This window comes from Bufo gargarizans, chromosome 1, assembly GCF_014858855.1.
Source record: "Bufo gargarizans isolate SCDJY-AF-19 chromosome 1, ASM1485885v1, whole genome shotgun sequence".
Classification (NCBI taxonomy): Eukaryota; Metazoa; Chordata; class Amphibia; order Anura; family Bufonidae; genus Bufo; species Bufo gargarizans.
In genome coordinates, this window is record NC_058080.1 from 610,879,704 (window position 1) to 610,893,200 (window position 13,497).

The 13,497-nt window shown below is 45.1% G+C and overlaps 1 protein-coding gene across 3 annotated transcripts in view; it reads right to left on the bottom strand.

Annotated features, from left to right (window-relative positions):
- IRF5 (interferon regulatory factor 5) overlaps window positions 1–13,497 on the bottom strand; it is a 47,535-nt gene that overhangs the window by 16,078 nt on the left and 17,960 nt on the right. Inside the window, exons 1-5 of one of the 3 annotated variants that reach the window (XM_044275900.1) lie at window positions 8,475–8,609; window positions 4,140–4,387; window positions 2,544–2,733; window positions 2,408–2,448; window positions 1,006–1,039 (exon numbers count right to left, since the gene is read on the bottom strand). In XM_044275900.1, the coding sequence (XP_044131835.1) occupies window positions 1,006–1,039; window positions 2,408–2,448; window positions 2,544–2,733; window positions 4,140–4,313 (439 nt within the window). In that variant the 5' untranslated portion in view covers window positions 4,314–4,387; window positions 8,475–8,609. Of the gene's footprint in view, window positions 1–1,005; window positions 1,040–2,407; window positions 2,449–2,543; window positions 2,734–4,139; window positions 4,388–5,546; window positions 5,675–8,474; window positions 8,610–13,497 lie in introns of those variants that run through there. The other 2 variants (XM_044275901.1, XM_044275899.1) reach the window with 2 other exon arrangements.

Below are 13,497 nucleotides of genomic sequence, written 5' to 3' on the forward strand. Positions count from 1 at the left end.
TGTGTCAGTGAAAACGGATCCGTCCCCATTGACTTACATTGTAAGTCAGGACGGATTTGTTTGGCTCTGCATCGTCAGGCGGACATCAAAACGCTGCAAGCAGTGTTTTGGTGTCCTCCTCCAGAGCGGAATGGAGGCTGAACAAAGGCAAACTGATGCATTCTGAACGGATCCTTATCCATTCAGAATGCATTCGGGCTAAACTGATCCGTTTTGGGCCGCTTGTGAGAGCCCTAAAACGGATCTCACATGCGGATTCAGAAACGCCAGTGTGAAAGTAGCCTTAAAGGGAACCTGTCAGCTACAAAATGCACCATAAACTGCAAGCATTACCTTAGGCCGAGTTCACACAAGCGAGTGTCACACTTCGGACTCGCAGCACAGCACCCATCCTGAACTTCTAGCACTGATGAGGTCGCATAGCATTATACTGATCTACATACTGTCAGTGCTATCCAATACATTCCAGAACTGTGAGGGTTACATAGCATCATAAATCAATATAATGCTGTGCGGTCCTGGCAGTGCTGGAGGTTCAGGACGGGAGCTGTGTTATACCCACGCTGCGATTCCGGGGCGTGACACTCGCTTGTGAGAAACCAGGATTTTGTCATCATGTTTCTATAGATGTTTTTGTCTCAGATGTCAAATGCACATGATTGCTGAAAAAGGACTTTAATTGCTCTGAAGGCTGTATGTAAAAGAGGTACTTAAAGTCAAGGGGACGGCGGCTTTCTCACTTGAAGTCAAGCTCACCACGTCCCCTATCCACCCCTTTGCATTTGATTGATGGCCTTTGGTATACTTTCAAATGCGATTTTAAGGCCGTCAATCAAATGAAAAGGGTGTGACGAGTTTGCCTTTAAGAATCTCATCTTTAGAAATGTGATGGTATGGTTGATGGCGCAATTTGTAGCTGACCGATTCCCTTTAAATTGTCTTTCCTAGTATGCACTTACATGAACTAACACCGATATATTAATTCCCATTTACTCCTGGACTTACCACCAATGTCCAGCATTGGGAATATGCGGTCAATCTGAAAATGTAGAAATAGTACACATCAGTAACCAATACAGCTTTCACTATATATTTTATATACATGGTGACAATGAGGACAATTTGCAAAAATGTGAACATATTGCAGCCAACCCTGGAACAAGCAGCCTGCAGAATAAATGTATTCTAGTAACACACAGTAATCAAACTAATGCAAGGAAACTGATCCAGACGTGGAGCTCTCCTGCAATGCAAGACCAGCTTCTATGCGGACTGCCCCATACCACAGCCCTGTGCACGTGGACAGCAGTTCTGTCCCTATTCTATTTTCTTACAATATGGAGGCGAGTCACTCTGCACCACTTGTCTGTGCCTAGAGGATGATGCAGTGGATTGTGGATCCTGTTCAGATATACATCTATGACATGGAAAAGGACCTAGGAATTTTAATAAACAGCAAACTAAGCTGTAGAAACCAGTGTCAGGCAGCTGCTGCCAAGGCCAATAAGATAATGGCTTGCATCAGAAGGGGCACAGATGCCCGTGATAAGAACATAGTCCTACCACTTTACAAATCGCTAGTCAGACAACACATGGAGTACTGTGTACAGTTCTGGGCTCCAGTGAACAAGGCAGACATAGCAGAGCTGGAGAGGGTTCAGATGAGGGCAACTAAAGTAATAACTGGAATGGGGCAACTACAGTACCCTGAAAGATTATTAAAATGAGGGCTATTCACTTTAGAAAATAGACGACTGAGAGGAGATCTAATTAATATGAATAAATATATCAGGGGTCAGTACAGAGATCTCTCCCATCATCTATTTATCCCCAGGACTGTGACGAGGGGACATCCTTTGCGTCTGGAGGAAAGAAGGTTTGTACACAAACATAGAAGAGGATTCTTTACGGTAAGAGCAGTGAGACTATGGAACTCTCTGCCTGAGGAGGTGGTGATGGTGAGTACAATAAAGGAATTCAAGAGGGGCCTGGACGTATTTCTGGAGCGTAATATTACAGGCTATAGCTTCTAGAGAGGGGTCGTTGATCCAGGGAGTTATTCTGATTGCCAGATTGGAGTCGGGAAGGAATTTTTTTATTCCCCTAAAGTGGGGAAAATTGGCTTCTACCTCAGTTTTTTTTTTGCCTTCCTCTGAATCAACTTGCAGGATAACAGGCCGAACTGGATGGACAAATGTCTTCTTTCGGCCTTATAAACAATGTTACTATTGCCAGGGTTGTCTCCTGCCATATTAGGGACAACAGTGGTAGCAGTTTACAGTCTAAAGACAACTGCCATGCTGCCCTAACCACGCTATGCCTCTCCACAGCTTGACCTTCCATATATGTGCTGAATATAAAATGCATGTATTTATCAATGTCATGTAAACTACATAGGGGCCGTTACCTCTTCCTCTTCATCACATCCATTGTCATCCGCCAAGGGCTCTGCGGAAACAACATTGTCAGAGTAGTTACAGAAATGCACATAGCAGGAATGAAAGGAATACAAAATGTATGCGAATGGCACATTGGACCCGTACCTTCACTTTGTCCTGGGAGATCACATAGCTGGTAGATCTTGAACGGTTGCATGGGAGTTTCTTTGGTGCCATCATACAGAAGTTTGAATTCTCTGCTTTTGTTCAGAGCACAGCGCAGATTTGCCTTCCATTTTGCAGGGTCTGGCTCATCCTTACCCTCTTGGTATTTTCCAGTTTCCACGGCCCAGGCCTTTATAGGATGAGCAAAAAGGGAGAAAATCTATTTAAAGGGTTTCTACCACCACATTTTGACCAAATTAGCTGTCAGACACTAGCGATCTGCTAGTGTCTGCTGTACCTAACCATGCTATTGTAATCCCTTTCTCTCCAGCGGTTACCCTAAAAAAGCTTATTGCTATGGAAATGAGCCTCTAGGTGCTATGGGGGCGTCTTTTCAGCACCTAGAGGCTCCGTCTACTCGCCATGTCTGCCGCCCAGCTCGTCCCTCCAGCCCGCCCATCTCTAGATTGACAGCCTCCATCGCGGCCGAATTCTCACGCCTGCGCCGTGTGCGTCTGTATTCACTGCGCATCTCCACTGCTTGAGGCCGGGCGCCATTTGTTCCAGGGAGCACTCTGACGTCATCGGCGCAAGCGCAGTGGAGATGCCGGCGCAGTGAGCGGTCCGACAGTCACTGCGCCGAATACAGGCGCACACAGCGCAGGCGCGAGAATTCGGCCGCGATGGAGGCTGTCATCGTTTTTTAGGGTAACCGCTGCAGAGAAAGGGATTACAATAGCATGGTTAGGTACAGCAGACACTAGCACAGTGATGGTGAACCTTTTAGAAACTGAGTGCCCAAACGTCAACCGAAAGCCCACTTATTTATCGCAAAGTGCCAACACGGTAATTTAACTTGAATACTACAGTCAAACATAGTATATCTTCCATGTACTCTATCATTTAGCTATAATAGCCTGCTACACTCAATGCGCTGCCTGTGCTGTTTATAGCGAGGCCTGCGCTGATGAAGGGCAGGAAAAATCTAAGTCATATTAGTGTGCCATAGACTTTTTCCAGGGTGCGGGTGCCCACAGAGAGGGCTTCGAGTGCTGCCTCTGGCACCCGTGCCATAGGTTCGCCAACACTGCACTAGCAGATCACTAGTGTCTGACAGCTAATTAGGTCAAAACGTGGGGGTGGAAACCCTTTAAAGCTGTGAAAGCCATCCACATCTCTCCGCAATTCCACATTCAGAAACTTCTATAGGAGAAGTGGAAGCTATTGGCTTTGTCACAGGGATTATTACAGGTCCATACCACACAAAACATGGCAAGATCTCTATTATTTCCTCTAAATTCTGTAGGTTCCATGAAGGAGAAGAATGAGCTTCAAGAATAAAGCCATTAATATGATATTGCAACACAAATGGGGTAATTTATCAAACTGGTGTAGAGTAGAACTGGCTTAGTTGCCCATAGCAACCAGATTCCACCTTTCACGAGCAGTCACAAATGAAAGATGGCATCTGTTTGGTTGCTATGGGCAACTAAGCCAGTTCTTTACACCAGTTTGATAAATGACCCTAAAAGTCTGTGAATGTTGTAGTTATCTGGTTCTTCTAATTAAAGCCAATTTTTATCATCCAGCACAAACCTTAAATATGGTGTTTTCATCATCGTGTGTTGGTATGTGGCGAGTCGCATGACGCCAGGGGATACGGAACAGCTTGTGGTCCTGATCTTCCCAATGTAACCCTGGGTATTTTCCACTATCCACCTGTGCCACCAACCATGGCTTAAGACGAATTCGTCGAGGGTGCGGGTTCATGTCCACGTGCCACACAATGGGTTATGATATCAGGATGGAAATGGAATGTAATAACCGCATCCTCATATTGTGTCCTAAAAAGCAGTAAAATACAGATTGAGACTGCAGCCATTCATCCAGCCATTAAAACCCCTGAAGTATCCATGATTTTATTTCTTGTATTCTAAATTGATCCAAATTTATGTACATATAAAATTTCCGATCATTAAAAGGGATGCAATGCGCCATTTATGGATGCAGGCTTCCCTTTTCACATCAACAAAGATAGGCCTGATGCACCTGACCACAGGATAGCTGTGCCTGCGTGGCAGACCTCAAACTGTGGGTCTGCAACACATGCGGTTAGCGATGGCATCAAATAACATAGGCAAGGACACTGCAGTGATCGGGCACATATATTGAGGCTGTGGTGCTGAGATTAGTTGGGGACGCTAACAGTCTTAAGGAACACCCGTTGACCTTACATGCAGAGTCATTTATTGTAATACATAGGTACTCGGACGCGTTATAATGAATACATAATGTTAAGAAGTCCTTTTGTGGTACAAAGAAATAAAATGTAATATAATAATTTGTTTAAAAAAAAAATAAAAAAATTATATATATACATACATATATATATACATACATACATACATACATACATACACACACATACAAAATATTAAAAATCATAAAATTAATTATTTCCTGACAATCACATAAACCTACAGGTACACACAAATGTGACCACTTGAAGCAAACTTAACCACTTCAGTACCAGAGGGTGTATCCCCTTTATTACAGAATATATTTTGTAGGATTTTTTTTAAAATTTTTTTAAGTCCCCACATTCAGAGGGACAACTTTTTCTATTAACATAAGAGCTTTTCACAGAATGAATTGTATTCTTCTGTAGCACCATTTTTAGGTTACATATAGCTTATAGATTTATTTTCATTAGAGAAAATATTTTTTTTAAAAATTTATTTATGATATGTCAAAAGGGACATAACAGGAGTGTTGATCACCGGGTTCTAGGGCTGCAGCTATCGATTATTTTAGTAATCAAGTATTCTACAAATTAATCGAGTACTCTAATAAATTTTCCCCTCCAGTGCCATTAGTTCCTCCCCCACTGCCCCAACTCCCCCCTCCAATGTAATTAGTTCCTCCAGCAGTGCCACCAGTTCCCACACTCCCCCTCTCAGCCATCAGTGCCCACCTGCAGCACCAGTGATCTAAAATACTTACCTTTCCTGAAGGGGTTATGCCGACACTCCAGAGATGTTCCATCATCTTCTTCACCTGCTGCACTGGGACCTGACGTCACACAGCATCAGGTTATAGTGCATGCTTACGTGCACCATGTCCTGATGATGTGTGTACGTCAGGATCCAGTGCAGCACTGTGCAGGCAGGCGGGTGACCTCGGAGCATGAGTAATAGCAAACTCTTCACTCACACTGTGGTCACATGGCACAATGAATCATCGATGCAAAAAAATTTCATTGAGTATTTTTTTGTGTCGAGCTAATCAATTAGAGTAATCGTTTCAGCCCTACCGGGTTCCCAGCTCTGAGACCCCCACCGATACCTAGAACGAAGGGGTCAGAAGCACTCAGCAAAGTGCAGCTTCTCCTTGCTGCTGAGCGCAAGACTGTGGATGAGCTCAGACTTTCTACTGAAACAGTCTACAGCAGTGATGGTGAACCTTTTAGAGACCGAGTGCCCAAACTGCAACCCAAAGCCCACATATTTCTTGCAAAGTGCCAACACGGCAATGTAACCTGAATACCAATATAGTATATTTTCCATGTACTTTATCATTTAGCTATAATATCCTGCCTACTTCCAGTGCGCTGCCTGTGCCGTTCATAGTGCGCCCTGCGCTGATGAATGGCAGAAAAAGTCTAAGGCACATTGGTACACTGTAGACTTTCCAGGGCGTGGGTGCCCACAGAGAGGGCTCTGAGTGCCACCTCTAGCACCCGTGCCATAGGTTCACCACCACTGGTCTACAGTCTCGCGTTCAGCAGCGAGGAGATGTTTTACTACTTAGTACAATAATCGTGCATTTAAAGGGTTTTTCCGAGTTATGGAAGAAAACATAGCTTTAAATCTGTAAATCTGATGTCAGTAATAACTAAGCTAAGCAAGTTTTAGGCAAAAAAATAAAAATAAATTCTATTTCCTCATTTCCCCAGTTCTCTTCTTGCCCTTTGTTTACCTGCAATAACAATGTCTGAGGTTTTTCTCATGAATATTAATATTTGCGCCCCTCCCCCTGCTCTGCAAAGGGAGTGAATACAAGTGCTGCTCTTAGTGAAATGTCTGACTGCTGGGTTACTCAGCAGCATGTTGTATGTGTAGGACTACAAGTCCCAGCTGTACAATGACACTGCTGATACACACATGATCCTCCCCCTACCTGTTCTTGTGCAATGCTCTGCAGAACTGCTCCAGTCTGTCAGCTCTGTGTCTGCAGGATGACACAGAGTCTGTGCTACAGAAGGGGTTAAAGTTTCCTGAAGAATCCAGGGAGAGGGCAGCGCAGTGCAGGGGGGCGTGACCAGCATAGTGACCTTGTGTACAGACACACACCTGCATTCAGGCTTGTGCACAAATCATCAGAGCAGGGAGAGAAGCCGACATCCCAGGTCATGTGACCCTCAGTGAAACATTAGAAAGGAGCCACTGCAGCTAAAGTGCATTGTAAAGCCCTTACATTTGCCTAGTTAGAAACTTACAAAGAACAACCACCTTAATGAAAAAAAATAAAAAAAATAAAAATAGTTCAGACGTCACCTCAGTCAACTTTTTTTTATTTTTATGTCCATTCAGCAGTATGTGCTTTTTTTGCTGGAAAATGCATTTAATAAAACCACTTTGGGGGTAGCAGTATTTTTAGTCCGTCTGCCCCTCACTGTGCCCCCGCCCCCATTACAGTCAATTGGGAAGGAGCGGTAGTCCGGGGGCTCACGTGAACTAGCGGCAGGACGGATCCGACAGGCTGTTCACCCACCGGAACAGCCTGCAGGACTCCCCTGCCGCTAGTGTGAAACTAGCCTAATAGGCATATAGCCATGGCAGGCTTGAGGCCTTTTGGGAACCTGTCACATTGAACATGGTGTCCGACCTGAAGGAGCTGAGCAGATTGATATATTGTTTTATGGGAAAATATTCAGTGTAACTTGTATTTTATACATTTATATCCCAGCTCATTTTGGCTTTGAGGGAGACGGTCCTATCAGTGATTGACATCCTTCCCTCTATGACTATGTATACAGAGCTAGCTGTCAGTCACTGATAGAACCATCTCCTTGACTTCAAAGACCAGAATGACCAGGGATTTAAATGAATGAAATACAAGTTTTACTGAATCTTTTCCCATAAAACTATACATCAGTCTGCCAGATCCTTCTACTCTATAACATGCTGCCTGCAGATTATTTTGAATTTTCATGGCGACAGGTTCCCTTTAAGCCCCTGCTGTGGTGACTAGTATCAGCACCCCTTGATTGCACTGCTGGACACCACTGGAGTGACAGAGGGACCCCTCTTCCTCTGTCTAACCACTTGGATGCCACAGTCACAATGAACTGTGGCATCTAAGCGGTTAATGCAGGAGTCATACTGCTCAGTCTTCCTTCTGAAAGCTGCAGTATATTACAGCAATGCTCACAGCACTCTGACATACAGAAACATTAGTCGTGGTTACTGAAAAGATAACAGGGAAGTGCTCAGGCGTTAGGTTATTGAGCAATCCCTAAGTGGTTAAGGATCATTTACACCAGGCGATAACTGTCCAAAAGTATGTTCACAATCAGCTAGTGTGTCAGGGCACGGCCACACAGTTAGGTTTCCTAATGCAATTTTGGAAGCCAAAGCCAGGAGTGAATTCAAAAAGAGAAGTGTATCTGTCCTTTATACTTTTTCTCCTTTTGTGATCCACTCCTGATTTTGGCATTCAAAACCCCATTAGGAAACCTGACCGTGTGACTGCACCCTAAACATCATATACGAGTTCCGTGAGCATTGAGCAACAGTTCTGTCCCCAAACGGAGCCAATCCAGATCCTGTAGGAAAGTCCACAAAGCCCTAGTTCATACTAAAAATCTGGGCTACCACGTATTCAATATTAGAAGCACAATACATCAAATGGTGACTCCCAACCACCTACCAGGTAGGAAGTGGGTCAGCAGGTCTTGACAGTCCACGTGAACCTCCTATTCTTCCACTATGGTCCTATTAATAACCCAAACGATACTGAACAATCCTCTCTTCCGCAGGTTCTAATATCCCGAACCTCTCACTTAATCAGCTAGAAAGAGGTAAAGAACATAGGAGGGCTTTTACTATGACGGCACTAGTCTGACGTTGAAGTGTTGTCGCACGCTGTAGATGCACCAAAGTTTGCTACTTTTTAGCCCTCATGCCACTGTTCATAAGTAGTGCGGCGGCAGCATGCAGCGTACGGCGTCCTAGCAACCAAGGACGCCGTGCGCTCCTGCTCTCAGCTGGATTCCAGGCCGGGTTACCATGGACCGTTCACGGCCGTGTGCATTCGGCCTTAGATGTACTGTGCTTATTGTGCTTTCTTCATACTCAAATCATGTCTAGCAACTGAACAACAAACCATAATTCAATCGCTTGTCACGGATCAAAATCATAGTTGTCAGCACATTTCCTTCTGTAAACGGGCATCTTCCTGTCACATCAGAGGGAGAAAAACCAATGCGTGTACAAAAACAAAACAAAAACATTATTATTGTTACATGTGGTATAACATACTATAAGCACACAGACTTGGCACTCATACTGGGCAACCTGACCATCTAAATAGACCCTTAAGGCCTCTTTCACACTTGCGTTGTCCGGATCCGGCGTGTACTCCACTTGCCGGAATTACACGCCGAATCCGGAAAAACGCAAGTGTACTGAAAGCATTTGAAGACGGATCCGTCTTCAAAATGCTTTCAGTGTTACTATGGCAGCCAGGACGCTATTAAAGTCCTGGTTGCCATAGTAGGAGCGGGGATCGAGGGAGCGGTATACTTACCATCCGTGCGGCTCCAGGGGCGCTCCAGAGTGACGTCAGAGCGCCCCATGCGCATGGATGACGTGCCATGTGATCACGTCATCCATGCGCTTGGGGCGCCCTGACGTCACTCTGGAGCGCCCCGGGAGCCGCACGGACGGTAAGTATACCGCTCCCCGCTACACTTTACCATGGCTGCCAGGACTTTAGCGTCCCGGCAGCCATGGTAACCACTCTAAAAAAAGCTAAACGTCTTATCCGGCAATGCGCCGAAACGACGTTTAGCTTAAGGCCGGATCCGGATCAATGCCTTTCAATGGGCATTCATTCCGGATCCGGCAAGTCTTCAGTTTTTTTGGCCGGAGCAAAAAGTGCAGCATGCTGCGGTATTTTCTCTGGCCAAAAAACGTTCCGTTACTGAAGACATCCTGAACGGATTTCACTCCATTCAGAATGTATTAGGATAATCCTGATCAGGTTTCTTCCGGCATAGAGCCCCGACGACGGAACTCTATGCAGGAAGACAATAACGCAAGTGTGAAAGAGCCCTAAGAGGCACATTTATTAAGACCGACCTCTACATAACTTCGGCGTATCCACCGTCACTTAAAAACGTGAGAAAGCTTCCTAGCAGTCTTACATTTAGACCATTTTCTATGCGCAAAACAGGCGTGGTAAATGAGACGTGCTACCGGCCCGCCCCCTTCCCCGTTCACGTTTTTTTAGCGCTGGCGTGAGCAGGGAAAAGTCGCAGATTGAGGCACAAGTAACCTTTGTGCTGCAACCTGCACCAGAATAATAAATGACCCCCTTAGTTTGCAAAGAACCAGTAGTTGAAAGGAAACTATTCAAAGTGGCAGAAACTCTTAGTACCCGTTTTAGTGGAGTGTAGTCTACCGTACTCCGAGGGGAAACCTACTTTCATAAGGCCCTGTATGCTTCACCGATTACATATATCTATAAAACCTCACAGAAGGACCAGATCACATGGATCAGTTTCATCATGCGGCCTCTTGGGTTTCTCATTGTACAGACCAACAGTAATTTACTTTTATTGTAACTTTCACCAGAATACTTCCTTCTTATTTTGGGGTCTTGAGAAGGTAGTACTGTAAACTTCTAAATTTGTATATTTCAGTATAATTTAGTCTCCTGTTCCTGCCAGACTGGAAGTGATGACATTGCGCACCTACTCACAGGACCACTGCTGGCCTCAGGGGTGACGCATGACAATATCCCATGACTGCAGAGGTGTGGAATGGGAGCCGCAGAGCCTGAACAACTGGACTTTCCAGTTTTTTTAGACACTTTCCAGCCATGGCTCATTGTTTATTGATGTCAGACAACCCAATGCACAATTAACCTCAAGGGACATAATTAAAGAGGATCTGTTACCTCTCCTGACATGTATCCCTCATGAAGTAACTGAAACAGCTTTTTGGAAACACCGCTGACCTTCTTTAATGGGGTTATTGCACCAATAACATTTACCATCTAACCACACAATGGGAAAAATGATTGCTGCAGCCCCCAAAGATCACTAGAAGAGGGTTCCCTAGTCCCCCATTCCTCCTCACCGTAGTTGTATACTGCCACTCCCCACTCCATTCAACTGCAAATTGGAATTACAGACACAATGGATTGCTGCAGTGGGATTCTGGAGTCCCAGCAATCATACATGTATCATGCTGGCTCAGTGGTTAGCACTGTTGTGTTGCAGAGCGGGGGTTCTGGGTTTGAAACTGATACTCCCTAATGATTCTCCTGGACCTCCCTGCAGCCCCTGACACAGTAGACCACCAAGTCCTACTCAGTATGCTCCACCCCATCAGCCTCAGGGACACTGCTCTCCTGGCTTTCTTCATACCTCTCGGACCACTCTTTCAGTGTTTCATTTGCTGGCTCTACTGCTTCTCCCCTCTCCTTTTCTGTTCTTTCTGTATGACTGCACAGTTTCTACGCCAATGATATCTAATATATAAAGCTGAGTGTATGTATGCATGTCCGCTAAAGGAATCCGCATTTAAAATCACAAATTTTGGCAGACAGGTACACCAGGTATCCGGGAAGGTTTTAGACCAGGTCTCAGCTGTCTAGGACGTACAGTTTCTGAGATATTCAAAAAAAAAATGCATTAGCTAATAGAAGCTTGGTCACATGACCCTTATCAGGCATCAGAAGCTTGCAGGCTCTTAGTCTCCACATACACAGTTTTACACCAGGTATCCATAACAACCCAGCCATTTTCTTTAAAGCTGACCTACAGCAGTGAAGGGGCAGGGCACTGTGGATGACACTGTTAAAGGGGTTATTCAAGTTCTTCAACAGCCCCCTCACAGGTAATATACTTTTTTTTTTTTATCAAATCTTTTTTTATTGATCAAATAAAGGCACCTCATGTTAAAACAATACATTGTCTTTTTCCATTCCAAAGTACAGAATCATTAAATAGCAAAAACATATGATAAAATCTGGTAAGGATCATCATACAACGGTACATAATGTACAGAACATAAGACCAAGGTTTATCAATGGATGCATTCATCCTAGCCCCCCCCCCCCCTTCCCTGAACCCCCGATGTCTGCAGCTCCCTCTGTTGTACTGGGCGGAGTTTTTGTATTAGGGTTGTCCCGTGCTGCAGCGCTGTCCAATTGTTGCGCACAGCTCATAGCCTGGGACTCATAGCGCACTTGCGCGGCACTAAATAAATAATCTTTGCGCATGCCCAACAGTTCGAGCTCTCAGAACTGCAATGAGCGGCCGGCTGGGTGGAAAAAAAATAAAATTAGATAATTATATATCTATCTATCTTCTGCGCAAGCGGCCCAGGGATTCGGGAGAGAAGCGGTTGCCATAGGAGACACATGAATGAGCACAGCAAGGAGTGTGATGTCAGAAAGAGGCGTGGCAGGGCGTCACTCAAACTGCCTAAGCCCGCCCAGCCTTAGAAGCAGGAAACCAGGAAGTGAACAGCAGAGCTGGCTGCGGGTGAGGACGAATTAGCAAGATGGGAAAACCCCTTTAACAATCTTCCCCCCTCTCTACTCATACAATTTTGCAGTACAGAATAACAAAGTGAATTTATACTGCACAACTGTCAGGTCAATTATCAGGAACGAACATTGGTACGCGATAACCAGCCCGTGTAAAGGTGCTGTAAATCACCAGAAGAACAAGAAAAGTGCTCTTTCATTGGGCAAATTAATTGTTTATGCTGGGCGGCAGAGCATACAATATCTGCTGCCCAGGGCCGTAGTTATAGGGGGTGCAGAGGTAGCAGTCGCTACCAGGCCCACACACCTGAGGGGCCCAAAAACCCTTAAGCCACATAAGACGACAGGCTTTTTTCTCTCTCTCAGGCTATGAGCTGAGCGCTGCGATTGGCCAGCGCTACAGCATGGGAGAATGAGCCGACGGCAGGTTCCCCTGGGTGGAGCCTAACTGTAAAGATACCGGAGGCAATTACAGGAAAACGGAGCAGCGCCCAGGTATAACAGTAAGTGCAGGGGGGTCCCTGGGCACCGCTCTACATGCCTGTATAGTTACTTTAGAAGTTTAATTCTGGTGAAAGGTCCTCTTTAATGGTGGATCCAGAACCTCCTGATGCGTCGTGTGTGCATTCCCGGAAAACTGCTCGAGTAGGCATGCAATTGTTTTGACTGCGATTGCGTTCTGATGTCCATTTTTTTGCGCGAGTGCAATGCGTTTTGCACGCGTGTGAAAAAAAACTGAATGTGGTACCCAGACCGGAACCTGGACTTCTTCACTGAAGTTCAGGTTAGGTGTGCTATTCATTTTATTATTTTCACTTATAATATGGTTATAAAGGAAAATAATAGCATTCTTAATACAGAATGCGTACAAAAATGAGGGGGGGGGGGGGGGAATAAAATAAAATTATCGCCCCTCGTCCAACTGATCGCGCAGCTGGCATAGTCTTCTTTCAGGACCTGCCAAAGGCCCTTTTATGACGTAATCGCGCTCATCGACGTCAGCGCAGGTCCTGCTAAATGAAGATAGAAGATTTCTATTACTTCAAAAGGTCCTTTAGCAGGTCCTGAAAGAAGAAGAAGAAAAAAAGACTATGCCGGCTGCACAATCAATTGGATGAGGGGAGTTAATTTTATTTTTTAACCCCTCAATCCACATTTTAGTTCGGTCAAA